This window comes from Leuciscus leuciscus, assembly GCF_965113295.1.
Source record: "Leuciscus leuciscus genome assembly, chromosome: 3".
Lineage (NCBI taxonomy): Eukaryota > Metazoa > Chordata > Actinopteri > Cypriniformes > Leuciscidae > Leuciscus > Leuciscus leuciscus.
Genome location: NC_138727.1, coordinates 65781165 through 65805738, shown reverse-complemented (window position 1 = coordinate 65805738; position 24574 = coordinate 65781165). Strand labels below are relative to the sequence as shown.

Below are 24574 nucleotides of genomic sequence, written 5' to 3'. Positions count from 1 at the left end.
CTGTTTCTTCTTGAACAGTTGTTTGATGCGCACCTTCGGCAGGTGTGGGGTGTTGTCAGACGCCACAGGTTTGATTCCCTGACTGTAATCCTCAAACTCCACGTCAGCAGGGGGCGCTGCGCCAGATCTGTACTGCTCGACGAGCAGCAGTGTCTCCTACACACACACACACACTCAGAGTCATGGAGTTTCAGGATATTTTCCTTTCTTTAAATCAACATTTTATTATAGGTTTCAGTAATCTCACACGTGTCTCATATAGTTTCAAAAGAGTGACCTAACAGACAGCTTCAGTGATTATAAAAGAAGCGCTGCTCTTTATTTGCTTTCTGTGTAATTCAGTCACAATTTGAAGAAACGTTTTTGTTTTACATGAGACTTTGTGAGTTCCTACTTTTTTCCAGAGATGGCTAATTAAAAAACAAGTGCTCCTCCGCCGCCATCTACTGGTTATAGTCTTTTTTTGTTGTTGATAAAAGTGTTTGTTTGCCAGTTTTCCTACATCTTTTAACTTTTGGTTTTCCAAATCATCACATTAGACAATATTTAGAGCTTTGAAGAGCTAGAAAAAGTGTGAAGCACTTGAAAAGTACTTGAATTTCACTCTCAAAAAGTTTCAGTACGAACCCTGAGATGAATAATGTAGGAAACATTCAACTATTTCTGCCACAATACCATGGTTACAGTTAGTGTAACTACATTAATCCAAGGTGGATGTTGGTGATTTGTAAACTTAAAGCCTACTATAGCTTGTTCGTTCATGTTTCACGACAGCGCTGTTTGATCCAATGCGGTTTATAAGCTGAATTTGAACACTTCTCACTAGATGTTTTTATTTCTGTGGCAAATTCAAACACTTTCTCCCAGGATCTCCCAGCACTGTGTAGTAGCAGCGTCACATGATCGAGATCGTCTCTGTTCTGAGCTGTCTATTATTGCTCCGAGCTGATAAATCTCTCTTTCGTTTATGTTTCTCATAAGCAACATAAAAGGCAGCTCTTAGTTGGGCAACGTGCTGGTGGCACCAGGGCGACCTCTTACTAAATTTACTCGCACAGGCAGGAAAAAAGTGTGCAAAATGGTGGCAGTCTGGAGCTCCTATCAGCTCACTTCACATCAAAACCCTGCCAGTGTTCCTGAACTTCCTTCAGGCTGGGTAAATCCAGCTAGCAGAAAACCAAACACACTTTACACTATGATATTTCAATGCACACATTGGGTCTCATTCATGAAACACGAGCAGAACGAATTTGTGTGTAAATCGTGTGTAAAGTGGTTCTGGCGTAAATTTTCGGATTCATTAAAATGTTTGTATTTTCCAAATGTTAGTTGGTACGAAAGAAATCTACACCTGCTCCCAGCCACGCGAAAATAGTGCGTTTAACATCCGAACGTTTTGCTCATTAATAAAGCTGCATTTTAATTCACCTTAATCGGGTACATATTTACACAGCGTTTTGAAAAAATATTATATACAGTAATTACATACGGTTTCTCTTTTTACTTTTATTATGAGAGCCAGTAATAACATCTGCGCAGTCAAGCTTCATGTTGAACCATTTTCTTTTCACTTCTGGGACTGTTCGATGAAACAGATGAAACTCCATTAACTGCATCTGTAATATATGCTGCCAAGCTTCCTTTTCTTTAGGACCTGATACGCCACTATGCCTACGCTTGAAAATAAAATGTGGCGTTTTAAATGAACTTCTGATAATAAAACTTCAATTTCTGCATCTGAGAAATTTCTCTTTTTCATTCGCTTTTGAGAAGACATGTTGAAATCCTTCGTTTGGTGTCATAATATGATGCCCATATATAGTTGTCAGTCGGATTTAATGAGGCGGGATTTATGGTAATTGAGAGAATGAGCGTGCACGCGCGTCCCATTTACGACTGATTGGAATTCATTAACACACACATACATTTCACTATCACATCTGACGTTTACGAAGTATTTGTGAATCAGGAGAAGAGTTTTCGGGAAGGTCTCTTTACGCGCAAATCACTCACATATTTACTCGTATATTTACGAATGTTTCATGAATGAGACCCAGTGTGCGTACGTGTGTGTGAGTGAGTGGTGTGTGTGTGTGTGTGAGAGAGAGTGAGTGAGTGAGTGAGAGTGGTGTGTTTGTACACACTTGTTTCTCATCGATGTTCCTCCCAGTGCTGCTGATCGTGTCCAAACACTTGTTGATGTTGGGCAGGAGCTTCTTCTCGGTCTCGGAGAACTGCACGTACCCGTCGGCCAGCAGCCGGATGCGCCGCTCCTCCAGTTCCTGCAGCTTCTGTCGACGACACACATGAAGTGTTCAATATTCAGCTCGGGACGATTCTCTCGATCAAACCACATGCCGACGCACCTTAAACACGGAGGGGATCTCTGAGTGGTAGAGGTTGCTCTGCTCCTTGTTGTATCTCTGGAGTTGTGAAGCGTATTCGTTCTTACTCTCGTCCGCGATGTGGACGCGACTGTGTGCGTGCATTTTGGCCTAAAACACACTCACACACACACACGTGATGCATCATCAAACCAAGAGCACAGGTCGTACGAAGTGTGTGTGAGGTTTGCATGTACCTTGTCCACGTCTGCTTTAGTGGAGTTGGTGTCCTGCTGCACTTTCTCGGTTTGCTGATTGGCCTTTTCTGCTTCTCTCCATTCCTTCTCAAAACGCTTCTTACTCTGGTTAGAAAAATCAGTCAGTCATGATGTAATCTGGCGCAGGGATGCGTGTGTTCATGTTTTTGTGTACAGAGGCTGCTTTACAGTTATCATCATTAAAGAAAATTTGAATTAAATCATTTTTCTTAAATGAAACAACCTTAAACTAAAATGAAATACATTTTCATGACCAAAACAAAGTAGAATAAAATAAAAATATACATAGATTAGTTTTAGGTATGTCAACATTGACAAATTGTAAATGTTTCAAATCTTTTTTGTGTCCTTTTTTTTTAATCGTTTTTTTTTTTTATAGTTTATTAAAGTTTTTTTTTGTTCGTCAAATCTCAGTCTGAACTATTAAAGGAAAGTAAAGACAATTGGCTAAAATTACTAAACAAAACTATTTTCATTACTCAAAAACAAACTAAAATAAAAAAGATATAGCTGCAAGCAATGATGATGGGCCCAAGCCCTGGGGGCTTTAGGGAAACTGTGCATTTAAATGTCAATAATCTGCACATCTCACACACACTCGCTCTCTATCTCACACACACTCGCTCACCCACTCACAGACACACAACCACTCCCTCACAGACACACACACACACACACAACACATTTACTCACAATCTCCAGCTGTTTGAAGGTGATCTCCAGGTTCTGCTGAGCCTTCTTAACTTCACAGAGATGCTACAACAGAGGAAACGAGTTTCACACTCAGGAGGATCATGACAGGGAACAGATGTTCTGCATCTGTGTGCAGTGTGTGTGAGATGCGTGTGTTTCAGGTCTGGCTCACGTTCTTGCGCTCGAGCCGCAGCTCCTGCAGGTTTTTGCTGAGCTCCACGCAGATGGTGAGCGTCATGTTCTCGGACAGTTGGTCTCTGTGAGCCGCGTACTCGTTCAGCTCGTTCAGCACGTCCTGAAACGCCTGCTGACTGCTCAACCTGCGCACACACCGTCAACAACACGAGTTTACAGTAGGGCTAGCAAATAAAAAATTGAATTTCGAATATTCGTCAAATTCTTTGCAAAAAACTGCACATTCGAATGCAAAAACGGGGCATTAGAATTTGCATCGAGAGACGCGCGAGACATGATGATGATGGCGTAACTTGCGCGGTTTGTTTTTGTTAGCTTATCCAGTATCTGTGATGTTAATTTGAAAAATGGCGGGAAAAGGCTCCCAGCTGATGAAAACCCTCTCGGTTGGTGGCAAAAACCATGCATTGACACGCTTGACCAAACCTGCACATCGGTCAGAGCTGAGTGTGTGTTTCATCAGCTGGAAACAGAAACTCGCTCAGATCAAGCTGAGCGTCTGGTGTTTTTGATGAACAATATGTAGATGTAGTGAGTAGAAGTGTTTCTGAATGGCGTTTTGCTATTTTGTGTTCATGTATTTCATTACACTGTGTGTTGAAGCGTGTTTTCTAAGGTTACTGATGCACGAACACAGATTTATGCACTAGTGTAACCCAGTTGTCCTTGCATGCACATTAAATAAATTATATTTTAAGAACAATTGTTTCAAAAGTTAATGCACTTTAAAAAGTGAATGTCATTTCATTTCAATAAAATATGCGATGCTTGATTTGGTTTTTATTATATATATATATAGCTTGCGCCCTCTTGATGGCATAGGAGACAATACAGTATGTTTTTCCTCTAATGTTAAGTATTGCCTTTAGAATTAGAATATAATTCGAATTTTGCTAAATAAATTCGATAAATAACAATAAATAAATCGCTTTTCAGCCATTTTGACAGCCATACTGCGTTTACAGTCACGCTTTCATAATCGAAGAGACTTTGCATTCAAGATACGCATTTTATCAGTTCATGCATTCTCAGGGAATCGAACCCGTAATCTCGGCGTTGCTAGCGCAGTGATCTACTGTTCGACTCACAGGAATGCTGATTATCAATGATGAATCGAGCGATCGAGAGACGGTTCACTCACTTTGTGTCCTGATCTTCTTTGATGCCTCGTCTGGAATATTTCTTACAGAGATTCCTTCAGGGAAACACACATAAAAACAGGTTACACCACCAGGGGCCTTCAAGAACACAAGGTAACTTTACATTGTTAACGCACATGGAATAATTATCATAATAATAACTTTGCTGACAGGGTTTCCAAACACTGCCGCCACCCTTATAAGTAAAAAAAAAACGAAATGCTTTCTGTTGATTTAACAAAAGAAATGATGCAGAAACGAGTTTAAAAGGGCTTGAGGTGATGATGTTGCTCAACCTGTGTGAGCTAATTAATATTCATGAGCCAATGCTCTCTATATAAGGGATAAAAGTTTACAGAAAACAGTGTCAAAAAATAAAAATAGATTAAACTAAGTAAATATTTTGATAAATTGATTAAAATAAATTAAAAATATTGAATAAATAAATAAAATTGATATAAATAATGCATCTGATATCACAGTACTACAGTGAGGGGGAAAAGAGCTACATAAATGAACTTAATAGAAACTAAATATTTTACAAATAATACTACACAAATTCATAATATTAATGTTAAAATGTTAACTCCTCTCTCAGGACGATGATGATGATGATGATGATGATGTTTGGGGGTTTGATGCGTCTAACCGTTGGAAACCCCTGATCTACAGCGTACACACACACACAACGCAGTCTCTTGCCTGAGCAGTTTGGCGTAAGTCTGCTCAACCTCGGCTCTCTCTTTGACAAACTTCACGTATCGGTCCAGCAGATCCAGTCCGCTCTGAGTGTGTCGTTCAATCACGTCATGCTGGTCCTGCAAACACACACCATACACACCATGGCATGGATTAACAGTGCATTGTTATTTGTCACTGGTGTGTAGGATAGTCTGGTCTCAGAATAGGTGTGGTACATTGGTGGGTGGGTGTGTGTGTGTGTGTGTGTGTGTGTGTGTGTGTGTGTGTGTGTGTGTGTGTGTGTGTGTGTGTGTGTGTGTGTGTGTGTGTGTGTGTGTGTGTGTGTGTGTGTGTGTGTGTGTGTGTGTGTGTGTCTCTTTCTCCCACGTGCACACCCTCAAACTCGCTAGACTGGTCAATCTGCTTCTAGTTTTGACAGGACGACCTAATGAGTCACATGACACATTTGGCTTCAAGCCAAACTTCTATTGTATGTTTTATTTAGCTAATTATAAATATTATAACCTACTTCTACCCCATATGAAAACACAGTATTAGATTACTTTATTATTAACATCTTATCTTCTTTTAAAATAATAATAATAATAATAATAATAATATTGGGTGTAGCAGCTAACTTATATTTAAACCCAAAATGGTTAAGTAGATACACACACACACACACACACACACACACACACACACACACACACACACACACACACATCACTGTCTCTTTATACTAAGTTAAGCTCCTAATCAGATTTCATCAGACTCATGCTGTTTAACAGGAAGGTGTTGGTCTACTTTCTTTTGGTCCTGAACTCATTTCTAATCAATCAGATGAGAAACAGTCTGTGTGATCTCTCCTGCTGTTCCGAGATGATCAGACACCTAAACCAGTTTAACCTGTAGGGAGTTGGTTTTAACCCAGTTAAACCACACCAGCGCTGCTAAAACCACAGCCAGTGAAAGGGAATCACAGTCAAGCTGTCACGTGACTTACAGAATACATAATACAAGTAAACATTTAAATACATGTTGTGACAACAGTTTTAACTCCTTTACGCACGTTTAACATGTGAAGTGGAGTAGGGTATCTACTTTACAACTGTTTTATAAAACCAAAATTAATTTGCATGAGGAAAACATCCGATTTGCCAAATAAAAGCGTTCACATTTGAAGCGTTTCCCAGTTGCGTTCTGTGTGTTTTTAACGCTGGAACATCATGTAACTGTTGGGAATTGGTTTCATTCACAACATCGCACTTTCTGTGTCACAATGATTGAATTTAGCCCATAGATTATCAACATAAAAATCGGCGACATTTTTATTTCAAATAAACGTTGATGCGTTCACGTGTCCACCGTTTTTGAACCCAAGAACGAGCTCCATATCGTTATATAAATAGATAGCCTACCTTTATATTATGATTGTCAGCGATTATAGACAAGTACACTACTTTTTTACAATCGTGAAAAAGTTAATCATTACTGCCTTTACATGTTAAAGATGTCAGCATAATGAAACCCAAAGGACAGGTGTCTGGGAAGCTGCAGGTGGATCAGTGAACACTTCAACCGTGTATTCTCTTCGCTATCAGTGATTAAAGGCAGAACGAACTTACCCAAAGATCTGATCCCCAATCCATGATCTTATATCAGAAACCACTGCAGTCTGAGACACTAAACTCCTACAGGAAGTTGTTTTAACTCAAAATCCTTTCAGAAATGAGGTAGTCCCTTGTATTGTTGGTCACGAGAGACCTATATTCCCATGAAACACGGTTAACTCTCGTTTTCCCCAGGTAAAGCGCTCCTTCAGTGAAGAGAAGAGTAGTGTGGTTTCTCTCAGTGATCTGTGGCGAGTGAGTTTCACTTCATGACACCTGAGTGAGTGTGTGTGAGTTCACAGGTGTGTGTGATTGTGCTTCTGAATCACTGCTCGCTTTCAGTCGGTGGACATTTGACAAATAACACCGTTTATAACTCCGTTAAGAAATACAAATAAAACACTAGTAAAATGGAAGAACTTTATGATCCGAGGTGATGAAAGTGGCGATATTGAATCAAGTTTGTGACACACTGACATCTACTGGATTAAAAATATCCATACAAACGACTACTGAACCTGATTCGAGGAGGGCGAACGGGGAACCAATCACACTCGTTTGGTGACAGAACGGACCAATCACATTCAGTTGGTGACAAAATGGACCAATCACAGTCAGTTGGTGACGAAATAGACCAATCACAGGTTTTTCCCCCGTCAGGATTTATTTGAAAACTCATGTTTTTTTCAAGCAGAGAAAACGAAATCGAAATTTAGAAAGCTCTATTGTTCATGACAAGACGCCATTTGACCGGTACAGACAAAAGTGTTATGATCTGTGGTAATTGATCTGTTCAGTATTGTTATTCTTATAACTTGTATATTAATGTCGACATATATTTGATCTGTTTTAACAAAAGAGTGGACAAGACCATTTGCAACTTTAATGTTTCTGGCTTCCGGTGTCATTACTGTACCTGTACAAACACGGTCTGTTATGCTGCTTTATTGCAACATTTTTATTGTTATCATGTAATTATAATTTCATTATCATAAACACACTGTTTTGTAGCACTATCTTTTTCCTCTTTTTTTACCTTTTACTGCACTTATATTAATGAATCGAAAGTCTGTCACGTTTGAAGAAAATAGCTTACTTCCGCGTTGCAAAGTAAGGTGGAGAGCTAGTAAATCATAATTATACATAAGGGACGTATAGAAACATAAGAAATGTAAAGTTGTGGTACAGTGTCAGTGATACAAGTTACAAAATCGTTCATATTAATGCATACATTTAATCTTATTCAATCCTCCGTAGGTTTATTATGTGCTCGGATTATTTCTATTGATTAAACAATAGTTTAAAACAATAGACCAACATGGTTTGTATTATCCTGATAACTGACCACTAATACTACAGTAGTCAACATTTGAAGTGGATCGAAACCATTCATCAAACATGAATTTTGAGCAATACCTGTTCTTGTCTTAGGAGAACTTTGATGAACTTATTTGATCCACTTCAAATGTGGACTACTGTATATGGGACGCGTTTGAGGCGAGTACAAATAATGAGATCCTTCATTTGTGTGTCACTGATTGCAAGTGGAGGTGAATAGAACAGAAGTCCAGGAGAGACACTTGTGTGTGTGTGACACTTATATCTACATGGTTAGTTAATAAATACTTTGATGAATAAATACAGGACATATTTCAGGATGAGCTGCTGTAATGGGACATGTGCTTCTGCTGTTTGACCAGAAGATGGCAGTAAATGAAACCTGTTGGAAAGCAAAAACCTCATTAATTTTTAATTGAAGGGATCTTGGCTTAAAGCTCAATTTGAGCATTGCTTTAGTTTTGTGATCCATGTGTTTAGAGTGTAATTACTTTGTCTTTTTCTCTTTGTCCTGCTGAAGTGAATCTGTGAAGGAATATGGCGTCTGTTGAGGAGCTGCTCGTGAACTCATTGGAGGATCTAGTAGAAGGTGATCTGAAGAAGTTTCAGTGGCACTTGAAGAAGGATCATGAATGCATTCCGAAGTCTGTAATGGAGAAAGCAGATGTCTTAAAAACAGTGGACAAGATGGTGGACTGTTTTGGACCAGAAGAAACTGTGAAGATCACAGTGAAGATCCTGAGGAAGATGAACCAGAATAATCTGGCTGAACAGCTAGAGAGCAAACACAAGACAGGTAATCACACACACACACTCATCCACTCTCAAACACTCACATACACACAACAACACATTCACTCTTTGCTGGATTTAATATTGATTATTTCTCTATAGTGTCTCTGAGGGACATTAAACAGAGTCCTGAGAGAAACAACAGTGACACACACACAACCGGGTGAGTCTGACTAATAGTTCAATAATAGTTCAATATTCTCTTCACAACAAAAAAAACATCAAAGATAATATGATATCATCGTCTTGATACTTGCAATTTTACTAAACAAATTATCCCACTTTCTGTAAACTTAGTTATTTAATGTTTTTTTCACCTTTAAAACACTGATTTATACTGAACAAAATTATAAACGCAACACTTTTGTTTTTGCCCCCCCATTTTTCATGAGCTGAACTCAAGGATCTAAGACTTTTTCTATGTACCAAAAGGCCCATTTCTCTCAAATATTGTTCACAAATCTGTCTAAATCTGTGTTAGTGAGCACTTCTCCTTTGCCGAGATAATCCATCCACCTCACAGGTGTGGCATATCAAGATGCTGATTAGACAGCATGATTATTGCACAGGTGTGCCTTAGGCTGGCCACAATAAAAGGCCACTCTAAAATGTGCAGTTTTATCACACAGCGCAATTCGCCTTTGGCTAAGCCACACCCTAGAATGTAGATTGACCAATCACAGCGCAGCCAAGAACGAGCTCCCACAGAGGTCCGACACTTTTTCACTGCGCTCCATTGACTTTAACGCAGGTGTCTCATATTTTTTGGTCTCGGCAGACCATTACTGTCGTAGTTTTATCAAAAATATGGTTAAACGTTGTGCCTGGGGCATTTGTAACACAGATATGCATTTCCCAGAGAGGTTGGAGGGGGGTGTCCGTTTTTTTCCCTTCCCAAAACCGAAGTCAAATCCTGACAAGTGTCGTCTTAAACTGTGTGGACGTCCTCACAGTCAGCTAAACCCCTCAAGGATCAACAAGCACACTTTTGTGTGCTCTAAGGTAAATTTTGCTTTTAACCTTACTGTGAAGTTATACTAGTTAAACAGTTTTATGCTGTTTTAGGTTATGATTTCGGTTCTCAACCCTAATTAATGAAGAATCAAGGTGCTAGCAAGCAAGCTTAGCGATAGTTTAGTTATCACGTAAGTCAGGATTGTATGTTTTGACTAGCGGCTGGATGTTAGCTAACTTTGTTATTCAAGATACAAACACCTAACGTTAACGTTAGGTGTTTGTATCTTGAATAACAAAGTTAGCTAAAACAAACATCATAAAACTGTCTAACTAGTATAACTTCACAGTAAGGTTAAAAGCAAAATTTACCTTAGAGCACACAAAAGTGTGCTTGTTGATCCTTGAGGGGTTTAGCTGACTGTGAGGACGTCCACACAGTTTAAGACGACACTTGTCAGGAAGGTTTTGGGAAGGGAAAAAAACGGACACCCCCCTCCAACCTCTCTGGGAAACGCATATCTGTGTTACAAATGCCACAGGCACAACGTTTAACCATATTTTTGATAAAACTACGACGGTAATGGTCTGCCGAGACCAAAAAATATGAGACACCTGCGTTAAAGTCAATGGAGCGCTGTGAGAAAGTGTCGGACCTCTGTGGGAGCTCGTTCTTGGCTGCGCTGTGATTGGTCAATCTACATTCTAGGGTTTGGCTTAGCCAAAGGCGAATTGCCTTTTGTGTACATAGAAAAAGTCTTAGATCTTTGCGTTCAGCTCATGAAAAATGTGGGCAAAAACAAAAGTGTTGCGTTTATAATGTTGTTCAGTGTATAATACATGTGAGGAATACTTTAGCTAATTGATAGAGAATATAGCTTTCATGTAGACAAGAAAACAGAAAAATATATACTGTCTATATACGCCTGCCAATGGTGAGTGTTTTAAAAAAAATTACAGGCCATGTATTTTTCCTGCCTGTCATGAAATGCTTATATTTGCTTATTTTTCAGTTGCATCATATACTTGCTAGTATCAGTCTTAACTTTGTAGCCTGTTTGTCTCACTCTTTCATTCTGGTTCTCTCTGTGCTACAGGTTCTCTGAGAAACATCTGGAGAAAGACGAGCCGTGTCTGAATACTGATGCAGATAAAGCAAAATATTTCACTAGCCATTGGCCAGATCTCATTCAGGGGGTTACAAATGCCCAGATCATTGCAGATAAACTGTGTCAGCAAGAACTAATACATGATGAACAATATTCAGAAATCACAGAGAGTTCAACCAGTCAGGAGAAAATGAGAAAGATCTGTAACATTATACGCAAACACAAAGATCCTGTGAAGGCTAAATTCATCTCGATTCTTCAGGAAGAAAAGCTTTACCACTTTTAGATCATTGGTCTGATTCTCCACCGTGAGCTCAAGCTGTGTGTGTGTAAAACTGCTGAATATAAACTGAAGACTTTTCTAGTGATGATTCAGGAAAAATATTGCTTTAACCAAATATGCATAGTAGCTTTTATCTTACAAAATATTAATTCATACTAACATTACAAAGAAATCTGATAAATGTGTATTATAATTTTTTTACTAACCAAATGACTTTGTAAATCTTCAATAAATTCCATAATTGAAAGCATTATGTCTGTATGCTTATTTTATTATGAAAATTCACGACTGTTTTAATCTCAAGAAATGACATGTATAGTGTGTATTCATTCACCCATAGTGACAGTGACTACAGTTGATATCAAAGATGGCAAAATATATTTTTATTTTATATTCCACAGAAGAAAGAAAGTCATACAGGTTTGAAACATGAGGGTGTAAATGATGACAGATGTTAATTTTGGGTGAACTGTCCCTTTAACACGCGTGTTGCGTTACTCGAGAATGTGATGACGACGTGCCCACTAGATGTTCAATAAACACTGACACGTGTCTCCATCCTCTTTTTTTATTGTTTTTTGATCGAACTAACTTTAGTAGTATACAATATAGTATACAGAAATTAAGTATTAATAAATAAATAAAATGTCAGAGTGTACAAATTTATTAATAAAAAAAAAAACCGGTATATTCATAAAGTATTTCTTATTTACAATGTACTCCGGACTGGTGCAATGATCCTTGGTCTCCTGAAGAAAATGAGTTTGGCTTGAATCCTGACCATTTCTATGTAGTTTTGTAATATATGTTAAATTATTATTATTATTACTTTCATTGGAATAATAGTCTACATACATATATCAAAATTATTTAATTTAATTATAACATTTGTTTTCCTTCTAATGAAATTTTCCACATCCACCCAAAAAATATTTTGTGTATACAATTACAAAACGGATCACATGAACAAAATCTAAACTAAACCTCTCCAACACACTTTTAGATGGATATAAACCATGTACAATTTTAAATGTAACCTCTTTTATTTATTATTTAATATGCTTCACAAATACGCCAAGCTTTATTCCAGTTTATATTTCTAAATAGACTGGTCCACAATGAGCTTTTTATGAGTAGCTGTTTGACCTGTTAAAATATTCCTAATATGGTTTCAGAATATCAATGTCTCCTAGAATCATGCTGTCTTTAACATATATTGGTTGAATATAGCCTATATAGATTATCAACATAAAAATCGGCGACATTTTTCATTTCAAAGAAACGATTTGATGCGTTCACATGTGCAGCGTTTTTTTGTCTACCGTTTTTGAACCCAAGAACGAGCTCCACTATGTTATATCGTTATAGTTACCTTTATATTATAATTGTCAATGATTCAAGACAAGTAAACTACTTTTCTTTTTTTTTTCTTTTTTTTTTTGCAATCTCGAAAAAGTTAAACATTACTGCCCTTTACATGTTAGGCTACATGTCAGTCAACATAATGAAAATCCAAAGGACAGGTGTCTCATTTATTAAATTGTGTGCAGGATCCTTACTAAAAGCGTACGTGCGCCCGAAAGCCAAAAATGGCGTACGCAAAATAGGCCTTAGGGGAGCGCGGGGCACAACCTAACACGGGGCTAGTAATACTTCCGCTCATGCTTGGATGACGAAACTTTGTGTATTTACTAGTTGCCATATCAACACTATATAGAAAAAAAAATTCCGCCAAAATTATAATTTTTTTTGGAAGATATCCATAGACATTTATTAAACCATAGCAAAAGTTAATTTCTTACTTAAGTTAATTTTTCATCTCTATTTTTTGTGTTTATTTAAAATAAGACAAATCTGATATTATTTTAATCTCCAAGATGTTATTTAACAGTTGAGATAGTTATTTAATGCTTCGCTAACTAGCAGAAGACACTAGCAGGGTTTAAATCCCAGTTGTGCAGGCGGGGGCATGTTGTCACACTGCGTTACAATGTGCCCCTATTAGAAATATGCTATTATATTCTATACTTTTATTAATTTTATTGGGAAAACGTGAGAAAAAGGTGAATAAAGACTGAGAGTCAATGTTCAGAAATGACTAATTATTTATTTGTTTTGAACTATGTTGTATAGCTGTGTTTTCATGTGTTCGTAGTCAAAACTCAAAAATTTGTTTATATTTAACTATTAAAAATTGCCATTATTTTATATGAAAAAGTTTTTTAATTGTATTTTATTTAGAAAATATTTTAGTTTGTTTTGTATATATTTTTTATTAGATCAGATAACATTTTAAGCTGTCATATGTTATGTTACAATGTGCCCCACACATGTTACAATGTACCCCACCTATGGGGCATGTTGTCACATTTCACTTCCATTCTTTCGGGGTATGTCAAGAAAAAAGTATATACTGTATTAATAAAACAAAACCACATAATTGTACTAGACATGTGGGAAATTAATGTGGGAAAAAATAAATACTCTGAACCATAAGTAGATTTACACAAACTGAGAAAGTCAAAAAGCGTTAGGTTGTGCCCCGCTCTTCCCCTATATACAGACTTATAAAGCCGTTCGTACGCCAGAACCTGCGCAGAATTCACTTTATAAATCCCAGTCAGCGGAAGATTGTGCGCATATGCATCTCCACCCCGAAATAACCATGGAGCTTACAATGCCTAGTTTTACTATATCATTTGCATATATGCATATTCATCCACGTGATAACATGTTTAACGGTAGGCCTACAAGACATTTGGAAAACATGAGGTATGGATGTGCCATCACATTACATTGATAAAAATCATTTAGTTGCCTATCCTTGCCTTTTTTGAATAAATAAATCAAATAGTATAGGCTATAAAATAGGCTACATTTCAGAGAAAGATTTCCTCAATCTTTTCCACTGACCAAATAGTATTTTTAATTGATTTATATTTGAATGGAATCATATAGGCCTTGTTGTGCCTTATTTCCACGAAAATATTTTCTCAGACAATCTGCTATTATCATGATAAGCAATTATCTCTGTAGTTAAAACATTAAAACACAGCACGCCACAGGAAAAGTGTTAAAATGCATCGCATCCACTATTTCTATATGGAATAACATGATGTAACTTCTCAGTAATGATTTCATGTAATTTAAGTGTTTAACTCCATTAATGAGAATGGCATATTTAATCTGAATGTTTATATCAGAAGTAAAAACACAGTTTAAATCATTATTTTATTTATTGAAACTGTTATTTATATAACTCACCATCGGTGTCGCTAAATTGCCCCGTCTCCAAAATGTTCGTACATGGGTTGGAGTTTGCGTGCAGGTGCAAATTTTCCCATCAAGTTTGTTTTTATAAATCACAACTTTCAGGGCCATTTTGTGCGTACGCAACGGTTATAAATGAGGCCCCTGGGGTCTGGAAAGCTGCTTCAACCTGAAGAAAATATTTATCTTCGCTGTTAGAAATTAAATTAATGAACTTACCCAAAGATCTGATCCCCAATCCATGATCTTAGATCAGAAACCAGTGCAGTCTGAGACACGAAACTCCTACAGGAAGTGTGTTTTAACTCAAAATCCTTTTATAAATATGAGGTAGTCCCTTGTATTGTTGATCACGAGACCTGTATTCCCATGAAACACGGTTAACTCTCGTTTTCCCCAGGTAAAGCGCTCCTTCAGTGAAGAGAAGAGTAGTGTGGTTTCTCTCAGTGATCTGTGGCGAGTGAATTTCACTTAATGACACCTGGGGCCTGTACCCTGGGGCGCTGTAAAGGGGGGGTAAACGATGACGATTCTCGGGGCCCATGACTAAGAGGGGGCCCAGAGAAGCCCCCAATAAAATTGTGGTGCTAAAAAAAATATTTGATAGTAAAAATTATTAACTTTAAATTATTCTATTTGCTGTTTCCTGGTGTCAAAAAATGTATTTGTTTAGGAAACACAAACGTCCGTGGGCCCCTCTCCCCCTCTCGATTATCATAAATTGGTTCAGTCCGCCCAAATCGTATCCAGGCAACACTAACAGCTTGACTTCACTTATAGCGCCGGTGTGATGAAGTATCATAGAACCGAACGTTTCGTTGGACCATTTTTCCTGCCGACCAAAATTTAATTATTTCAAATGCAGGCGCGTTGCGCGTGGCAAGCGCGCTCATAATGTAAGAGACGCCGGCGCGACCACAACATTGTCCAACATCAAATGTGCAAACGTAAGCGGAACGAAACTGGGCTACTCGTTATTGTGTGGTTGAAGGACCGTTTATCAGTTTGGACCAGTGCAGCGCGAGCGATCTTGATCAAGCGACACGGTTACTACACAGCGCTAATAAGAGATCCAGTAAATAAATCATTTGAATTCGCCACAGAAGTAATAACATCGCTGTGAGATCTAGTGAGAAACATTCACATTTCTCCGTTTTTAACGGATCAAACAGGGCGTGGAAGCCAGGAAGAAACAGTGTCCACAGATCAGCAACATTCACCATGGATTTACTGTAGTAACACTAACTGCAACCATGGAAGTTTGGCAGGAATAGTAGGCTATAATGGCTTCAAGTAACATTACGTCGGTTTTATTTTGACATTATGAATACAATTGCTGCCCTCAAATGTTAATCTGACCTAAAAATAGACCTTTGTTTATAACTACTACAATATTAGGTTACATTTCATTTTTTTCCAAGGAGCTGTTTTGTTTATGCTCCTAAGAAAAGTCCATTATAGCTCCATCATTGGTCAAAGTGTATTAGTTTTAATAAATAAAATAATAATAATAATAAAAATTCTCTGGCATTTATTTCTTTTTGCTGTATCGAAAACGTACCAAACCGTGACACAAGTGTATCGTATTGATCCGAACCGTGAATTTTGTGAACGTTACACCCCTACTATCTATATCTCTCTTACCTATCTGTCTAGCCCTCTGAAGCAATGGTTGAAGCAATTTGAATGCTGAGAAACTTTACAAAGACGATTTGAAAAGTTAGTTTATCTGTTTATTGTTATAAATGTTTGATATTTACCAAAAACATCACTTTGCAGTGTGCTGAATGAGTTTTTTTTTATAATAAATGTATTTTTAATTAAAACATTTGTTAGTAATAGTCATTATTGGGATTTGATCTGGTGTTTTACGATGTAGGTCTTAAGTTTCATTAAAGTGGTCTTAAAAAGGTCTTAAAAAAGTCTTAAATTTGGGGTGATAAAACCTGGGGAAACCCTGGAAAGAGGCAAAGGGTGGACAGTATGTTACCCAATATTTCATAAGAAAAGGTGGGTTTGTAAGTAGGCCTAAATTGTTAGTGGACCGCCCGTGACAATGATCGTAGCCTACGGCATTTTTCTGTGCGTACGTACACTTTGTACATGAGGCCCCAGGTCTCGACGGTAGCATTTTTCGACAAGTTAGCACGTTTCGATAGAGCAGGGTGCAGCGGGTGCACGGCTTTGCCTCACATACATACAAATATAAATATATGTGAATACACTATATGACACATGTACAGCTATGCACAGTATATACATTATACAGTACTGAAGTAGTGCAGTATTACAGAGGACAAATTACGGGTGTGGACATGGGATGTTCAATTGTCTGATTGACTTAAATATATGAGAATGATAGTCAAAATACCATAAACCATGATTTTATGTAAATTAATATGAAAAAAGTCTCAGCTGTGTTGGGGGCCCTGTCAAGATTCTTTTCATGGGGCCCAAAATCCTTAGCAGCGCCCCTGCCTGTACCATGAAGGTAGCTGAACAAACTCGGGGTTACAGGATTGGTTTTGAGTTGACAAATCCAAACCGTTGCGATCAGGCTTTATTGGTACCATGATGCAGCTCATCAACTTTCTCTGTCAACTCAGGCTTTGATCTTTAAGCTATGATTACTCCACGCGCGCGTGCACATAAAAGAGTGACGTCGACACTGAACAACCAATCGCGGGTAGTAGAGCGAGAGCGATATATTTTTCCGCGGAGGAGCAAGAGATAATCATTCAGAATTACGATGAATTTAAATATGTATTTCAAGCTCGAAACAATACGGTCTCTGTGTCAAAGCAAGAGAAGACTGTTGGAGAAAGATTGCTGATTGTTAATGTGTAAGTTAAACAAATACGTTCTATATTTATGTAAAATTATGTATATGTATGTGTAGCCTATATGTTTACTATACCCTATAGCCTATTTGTATAATATATAAAAAATGTACATGTATGTACTAAGAAAGATTAATATTCCTTGATTTTTAAATGCAACCCCAACTCCAAATGTTCTTGGCAGCAGATAAAGACAAAATATAAAAATAATAATTCAAAGTGGTGAGTATTTACCACAACCTTTTATTACTTCTGTGAACATTTGATCACAAACACTTGTTTGCAGCAAACAGAAATAAAGAGTTAAATTCAGAAAACCAGAATACACTGGTGGAGGAGTTGGCTCTGAGTAGGCAATAAGGGACGGCCGATTATGGAGGGGATTAGAGGTGCTGTACAATCTGACCCTGGTGCTGGCTCCTTTAAGTAAGTAACACTGGGTACGTGTGCAATACATTACTACTTTTAAGTTGTAAATATGGCTGACTGTATGTTCTGCAGTAGAGAGAAATGTGTCCCTGTTGAAGCCAGCACACACACACACACAGTCTCCCACACAGAGGTCAGTATGCAGCAGACAGAACACCAAACATAACCTGCTTTACCACAGTTATGCTTTACATTGGCCTATTTTTATTTATTAGGGTGGAGGAAATGAAGACACTCTGTCTGTGTGTTCTCAGACAGTTGCTGATGTGAATGCACTGGGCTTTTTATTATGGCAAACATTTGAATGTGATGTGGCATAAAAAAGGGACTGGCCCTTACACATCTCTTTTATTGTAGGATTTTTCACAACCTGCCCCAGAAACTGAGGCCTCTACCTCAATGGGCTTCAGAAGAAATGTGTAAGGATTTAAAACCCTTGACATAAATTACAGTCAGTCCTGTGTTTGTAGGAAGTCAAGGAACTTTTTGTGATTTGATGAGCCTCCAGAAAACTTGTAATGATCATGTTTGTGGTGGAATTATGTTTCAGGTAGAAACAGACTCAGTCAGGGCCCTGTACAAAATGAGACTTGAACTAGACTGCACACTAAAGGAGACTTGAACTAGACTGTTCACTAGGAGCTGACTGTGAGCTGAGAAAAAAATAAAATGGAGATCAAACAGCTGAATAAAACTGATCTCAGTATGTGAACTTATTTAACCAAGTAACACTTTAGTATTAATAATTATTAATGAAACTTTCTCTTGCTCTCTTTCTCCCTCTCATCCCACAAAACCAATAAAACAGTTTGAGACCTATCTGCAGTTTCAATGTGCTTTTATTAAGTGTAATATTGTATGGTGATTGCATCTACATCTGCACCAGCTGGGTGGTCAAGTGTGATCGGGTCAGTTTCATCGGGGAGAAGCTGGTTTTGTGGTGGTTCTCGCTCTGTTCTACTGGTGGCTATAATGTGCAGAATGGCACATGCATGCAGCCACTATCTGTGATGCCCGCTCTGGTGACTCTTAAGGGCTGAACACAGTTGAAACGTGCCTTTAGGAGGCCAAAGGTCATCTCGATCTTCACTCTGGTTTTACTGAGGGCCACATTGAAGCGGTGCTGTGGCCCTGTCTGAGGTCAGAGGGTTATTGTGTAGGTTTTTCTATCTTAGTTCAAATTAACTGTTTTGTACTGTACCAAATTTAACTTGCTTTCCTCAAAGCGCTGACACAACACAGACTCATGGAAAATTCGTGAGTCAAGCACTGACTGGAGCCAGGCCATTTAGCATCCAAACTTGTGATCATACGTTCATGACCACAAGTCATCAGCAGATGAAATGTTTAGTAGATCATTTTTATATCTGTTAATGTTACTAATTTAAAGATTCATCTCACAGAAAATAATCATCTCACAAATTCACATCTCTACCTGAAGTGATAGGATTTCCTATTAACATCTGCCTCATGTTCTCTTAGAGCAGTGGAGACTGGAGCAATAGACTATAGGGAATCCTATCATAAGATTAACAGAATAATAATAAAGATTTAAAATAATTCTTAACCCATTTAATCCCACTGGTCACAATTGTGACCACAATTTTTCTTTGCATATTTTAGTGTGAAATTAAAAAGTAACTCATATTATGAAGTACATATTCATATATAATGAAAATGTAAGATGTCTATAAGAGTGTATGGCAGGTCTAACATGATTAGTTTGTTTGGTTATGTGACCACACACATTTATTTCTTGGTACTGTCGTCTTAACGAAAGGATGACATAAAAGCTCAGAAAGGACAGGTAAGAATACTAAGTTCCTTTTTGAATAGCTTATACATTTTTTGCACATATCATCATGAAAGGGTTACCTATACATACACATTGAAATTAAATTAATACATGCTTTATTCTGTTGTGAAACTGCAGATAAATGAAGACGGTTACAATAGTGACCGGTGGTAGAACACAGGGAGTCTATGTTCCCCATATGTAATTCTGTGTTATTTTTATGAACTCTCTTTCAGACTGACTTTAAGTCAAGTTTTGGATTTACTTAATAATAATAATAATAATTAATAATTTGTTACATTTATAAAGCGCTTGGGTACTTAAAGCGCTTCACATATGGAAGGGGGAATCTCCTCAACCACCACTTGGATGATGCGACGGCAGCCATATTGGACCAGAACACCCACCACACACCAGCTTACTGGTGGAGAGGAGACAGTGATGAAGCCAGTCAGTATATGGGGATGATTAGAAGGCCATGATGGACAGAGGCCAAGGGGCAAATTTGGCCAAGATGCCGTGGTTAAACCCCTACTGTTTTTCGAAGGACATTCTGGGATTTTTAATGACCCCAGAGTGACTCTCTGAGCACCGTTATTCTCACCCGAAGGACGGTCCTCTTTGCCAGTAGTGTCCCCGATCACTACACTGGGGTGTTAGGACCGACACAGACCACAGGGTGAGCGCCCCCTGCTGGCCTCACTAACACCTCTTCCAGCACCAACTCCTGGTTTTCTCAGGAGGCCTCCCATCCAGGTGCTGACCAGCCTCAGCCCTGCTTAGCTTCAGTGGGAGACCACTCTTGGACTACAGGGTGATATGGCTGCTGGAGCTGGATATGCTCTGTCTTCCAGAGACTGGGTTAGGTCATGGGCCCAGTGTAGTGATGGGTTTGGCTGAACAAGCTTGTGTTCCAGGTGGATGCAACTTCATGCATGACATGCCTGGACTCTACACAGTGCTGTGATCAACAGTTGGCTGTTCCACAGAGATGTCATGAATTGTGACTATGATCTCCTTGGATTTCAGCAAGTAGTTGCCCAAAGTCTCCTGAAAATATTTGGTACTGCACCAAAAGGACAAGGGAGGCCATCCTCAATGTCAGCTGCTGTGACTGATATACCCAGGTTTGATGGTGTTGCCCACTGGCTGATAAACACAGGTAGGCAGGACACAGTTGTGATTTAAAAAAAAATATATAATTCCACTGTTATTTCTTTAGGAAGGTGATATATAATGAGTTCCACACCAGCACACAGTTGTGACTGTTGATTGATAATTTTTGTGATGCTTTCCTGTTATTCATGAATTGTTACATGTTCCTTGGCATTGTTACATGTTTCCTACCATAGGCTAATTTTTAATCATTTGTTTATTTTAATTTGTTTATTTTAATTTATTTATTTTATTTCTGTACGTTTTTTTCTTTTCATTTTGTAATTTTAAGTATTTTGCATCATTTATAATGATTGCATTCTAAGCAATTTCCTATAATTTATTATTTCATCATAATTTAATTAAAATATTTGTGCCAAGTTGCTGCATAGGATTGCTATTTTGTCATTTTTTAAACTGGGCCAGACAATGTTTAACTATTTGTTAATCGAATAAATCACTTCAACAATTTAATTCTGTCTTCAAACTAATTTCTGGAGATTTTTTATTTATTATATACCCCCATAGACTTAGACTCCCTGTGTTCTACCACCGGTCACAATTGTGACCAGAGATAAAACTCTTATTTTCATGGACTTTTCAAATATTTTTTTACATTATTGACATTGATTGTTTAATATACTTGCAAATACCACACAAACTCATAAATTTCATCTCTGGGAAAAATTTGGGATTAAATGGGTTAACATGTATTATATTGTATAGTACATTTGTGAAATGTGCATTTTGAAGAAAAAAAAAAGTGTTCATGTGATGTCACCCTATCAATATATCTTACCGGCAATTTTATAAAAGCCCTCTTTTATGGACATAGTCGATAAATGTCCGGGGAACAATATTAATGAAACTATTCATGTACTCCTGCAGAGCGAGGACCACCTTGCGAATGGTTCGACAAACCGTGTTTTCCCCCAGCTTCTGTGCATCACCCACCGTGCAAGTATGTACCACTTGCAAAAAAACACAAACGCAATACCATTTGCGGTACAGTAAGTGCATGAATTCGACGTGTTAAATTATTTATGTGCGGCTCAAGAAGTTCGCAAAATAAGACATTCCTTCCGCGGAAAAGCTGTATCTTTCATACAAGTAACTATCAGGAAAGGCAAGGGGATTTTGTCAGGCTAAAAACTCTTTCTTTACAAAGTGCTCGTCTAACAATTTGCGCTGAGATGTCCACCGGATTTGGAAGAAAAGGTGAAGTCATTGCAACAAACACTTGGAATAAGTTACGTCACCTATATGTTTCTTTGCTCTCAGCTGATTGGTCAAACTTCAGTCTGAGATCTCGAATCCAGATCATAACCTGCCCCGGAGCAGGTTAGCCGTGCGGCGTAAGATACCATGGCAACGAACACCGATTTAAGCCGAGCTACTTTCATAGTACCTAAAACCCAGGGTTGGCGGAAACTAAGCTGAAACATAGCCGGCTAGCCACCTAATCCGGCTTCATGGTACAGGCCCCTGAGTGAGTGAGTGAGTGAGTGTGTGTGTGTGTGTGTGTGTGTGTGTGTGTGTGATTGCGCTTCTGAATCACTGCTCGCTTTCAGTCGGTGGACATTTGACAAATAACACCGTTTATAACTCCGTTAAGAAATACAAATAAAACACTAGTAAAATGGAAGAACTTTATGATCCGAGGTGATGAAAGTGGCGATATTGAATCAAGTTTGTGACACACTGACATCTACTGGATTAAAAATATCCATACAAACGACTACTGAACCTGATTCGAGGAGGGCGAACGGTGAACCAATCACAGTCGTTTGGTGACGGAACGGTCCACTCACAGTCAGTTGGTGACAAAATGGACCAATCACAGTCAGTTGGTGACGGAATGGACCAATCACAGGTTTTTCCCCCATCAGGATTTATTTGAACACTCATGTGTTTTTTTCAAGCAGAGAAAACGAAATCGAAATTTAGAAAGCACTATTGTTGATGACAAGACGCCATTTCACCGGCACAGACAAAAGTTTTTAAGGTCTGTGGTAATTTATCTGTTCAGTATTGTTATTTTTATAACTTGTATAACTTATATTAATGTTTCGACATATATTTGATCTATTTTAACAAAAGAGTGGACAAGACCATTTGCAACTTTAATGTTTCTGGCTTCCGGTGTCATTACTGTACCTGTACAAACACGGTCTGTTATGCTGCTTTATTGCTACATTTTTATTGTTATCATGTAATTATAATTTCATTATCATAAACACACTGGTTTGTAGCACTGTTTTTTTTTTTTTTTTTTTTTTTTTACATTTTACTGCACTTAGCTATTATATTAATGAATCGAAAGTCTGTCACGTTTGAAGAAAATAGCTTACTTCCGCGTTGCAAAGTAAGGTGGAGAGCTAGTAAATCATAATTATACATAAGGGACGTATAGAAACATAAGAAATGTAAAGTTGTGGTTCAGTGTTAGTGATACAAGTTACAAAATCGTTCATATTAATGCATACATTTAATCTTATTCAATCCTCCATAGGAAGGTTTATGTGCTCGGATTATTTCTATTGATTAAACAACAGTTTAAAACAATAGACCAACATGGTTTGTATTATCCTGATTACTGACCACTTATACTACAGTAGTCAACATTTGAAGTGGATCGAAACCTTTCATCAAAGTTATGCATGAATTTTTAGCAATACCTGTTCTTGTCTTAGGAGAACTTTGATGAACTTTTTTGATCTACTTCAAATATTGACTACTATAGGCTATAAGGGACGCGTTTGAGGCGAGTAAAAATAATGAGATCCTTCATTTGTGTGTCACTGATTGCGAGTGGAGGTGAATAGAACAGAAGTCCAGGAGAGACACTTGTGTGTGTGTGACACTTATATCTACATGGTTAGTTAATAAATACTTTGATGAATAAATACAGGACATATTTCAGAATGAGCTGCTGTAATGGGACATGTGCTTCTGCTGTTTGACCAGAAGATGGCAGTAAATGAAACCTGTTGGAAAATAAAAACCTCATTCATTTTTAATTGAAGGGATCGTGGCTTAAAGCTCCATTTGAGCATTGCTTTAGTTTCGTGATCCATGAGTTTAGAGTGTAATTACTTTGTCTTTTTCTCTTTGTCCTGCTGAAGTGAATCTGTGAAGGAATATGGCGTCTGTTGAGGAGCTGCTCGTGAACTCACTGGAGGATCTAGTAGAAGATGAACTGAAGCGCTTTAAGTGGCACTTGAAGAAGGATCATGAATGCATTCCCAGGTCTGTAATGGAGAAAGCAGATATCTTAGACACAGTGGACAAGATGGTGGCATGTTTTGGACAAGAAGGAGCTGTGGAGAACACAGTGAAGATCCTGAGGAAGATGAACCAGAATTATCTGGCTGAACAGCTAGAGAGCAAACACAAGACAGGTAATCACACACACACACACACACACACACACACACACACACTCAACAACACATTCACTCTATGCTGGATTTAATATTGATTATTTCTCTACTTTGTCTTTGTGTGACATTAAACAGCGTCTTGAGAGAAACAACAGTGATACACACACAGCCGGGTGAGTCTGACTAATAGTTAAAAGTTCTGTTCACAAAAATAAATAAATACATGAAGTTGAAGGTTTTTTTTGCCATTTGTACCAGTACAGCTAGTAGAAGTACATAGGAATTTTTGTAGCAAAGCTCGTT

At 38.0% G+C, this 24574-nt stretch overlaps 3 protein-coding genes across 5 annotated transcripts in view; 2 read left to right on the top strand and 1 right to left on the bottom strand.

Moving 5' to 3' along the window:
- trip10b (thyroid hormone receptor interactor 10b) overlaps positions 1 to 15138 on the bottom strand; it is a 21677-nt gene extending 6539 nt beyond the window's left edge. The window contains exons 1-9 of one of the 2 annotated variants that reach the window (XM_082165225.1): positions 14889 to 15138; positions 5332 to 5447; positions 4632 to 4685; positions 3468 to 3615; positions 3296 to 3358; positions 2582 to 2686; positions 2367 to 2495; positions 2145 to 2291; positions 1 to 156 (exon numbers count right to left, since the gene is read on the bottom strand). In XM_082165225.1, the coding sequence (XP_082021351.1) occupies positions 1 to 156; positions 2145 to 2291; positions 2367 to 2495; positions 2582 to 2686; positions 3296 to 3358; positions 3468 to 3615; positions 4632 to 4685; positions 5332 to 5447; positions 14889 to 14912 (942 nt within the window). In that variant the 5' untranslated portion in view covers positions 14913 to 15138. Of the gene's footprint in view, positions 157 to 2144; positions 2292 to 2366; positions 2496 to 2581; positions 2687 to 3295; positions 3359 to 3467; positions 3616 to 4631; positions 4686 to 5331; positions 5448 to 6938; positions 7358 to 14888 lie in introns of those variants that run through there. The other variant, XM_082165224.1, reaches the window with a different exon arrangement.
- LOC309495469 (apoptosis-associated speck-like protein containing a CARD) overlaps positions 7722 to 24574 on the top strand; it is a 19426-nt gene continuing 2573 nt past the window's right edge. Inside the window, exons 1-5 of one of the 2 annotated variants that reach the window (XM_082165271.1) lie at positions 7735 to 7854; positions 8470 to 8533; positions 8782 to 9057; positions 9156 to 9216; positions 11105 to 11649. In XM_082165271.1, the coding sequence (XP_082021397.1) occupies positions 8799 to 9057; positions 9156 to 9216; positions 11105 to 11402 (618 nt within the window). In that variant the 5' untranslated portion in view covers positions 7735 to 7854; positions 8470 to 8533; positions 8782 to 8798 and the 3' untranslated portion in view covers positions 11403 to 11649. Of the gene's footprint in view, positions 7855 to 8469; positions 8534 to 8781; positions 9058 to 9155; positions 9217 to 11104; positions 11650 to 24574 lie in introns of those variants that run through there. The other variant, XM_082165270.1, reaches the window with a different exon arrangement.
- LOC309495480 (pyrin domain-containing protein 1-like) lies at positions 22990 to 24552 on the top strand. The gene is made up of 4 exons (XM_082165296.1): positions 22990 to 23060; positions 23702 to 23765; positions 24014 to 24289; positions 24407 to 24552. Exons 3-4 carry the CDS (start codon positions 24031 to 24033, stop codon positions 24412 to 24414), a joined length of 267 nt encoding a protein of 88 aa, XP_082021422.1. The 5' UTR covers positions 22990 to 23060; positions 23702 to 23765; positions 24014 to 24030; the 3' UTR covers positions 24415 to 24552.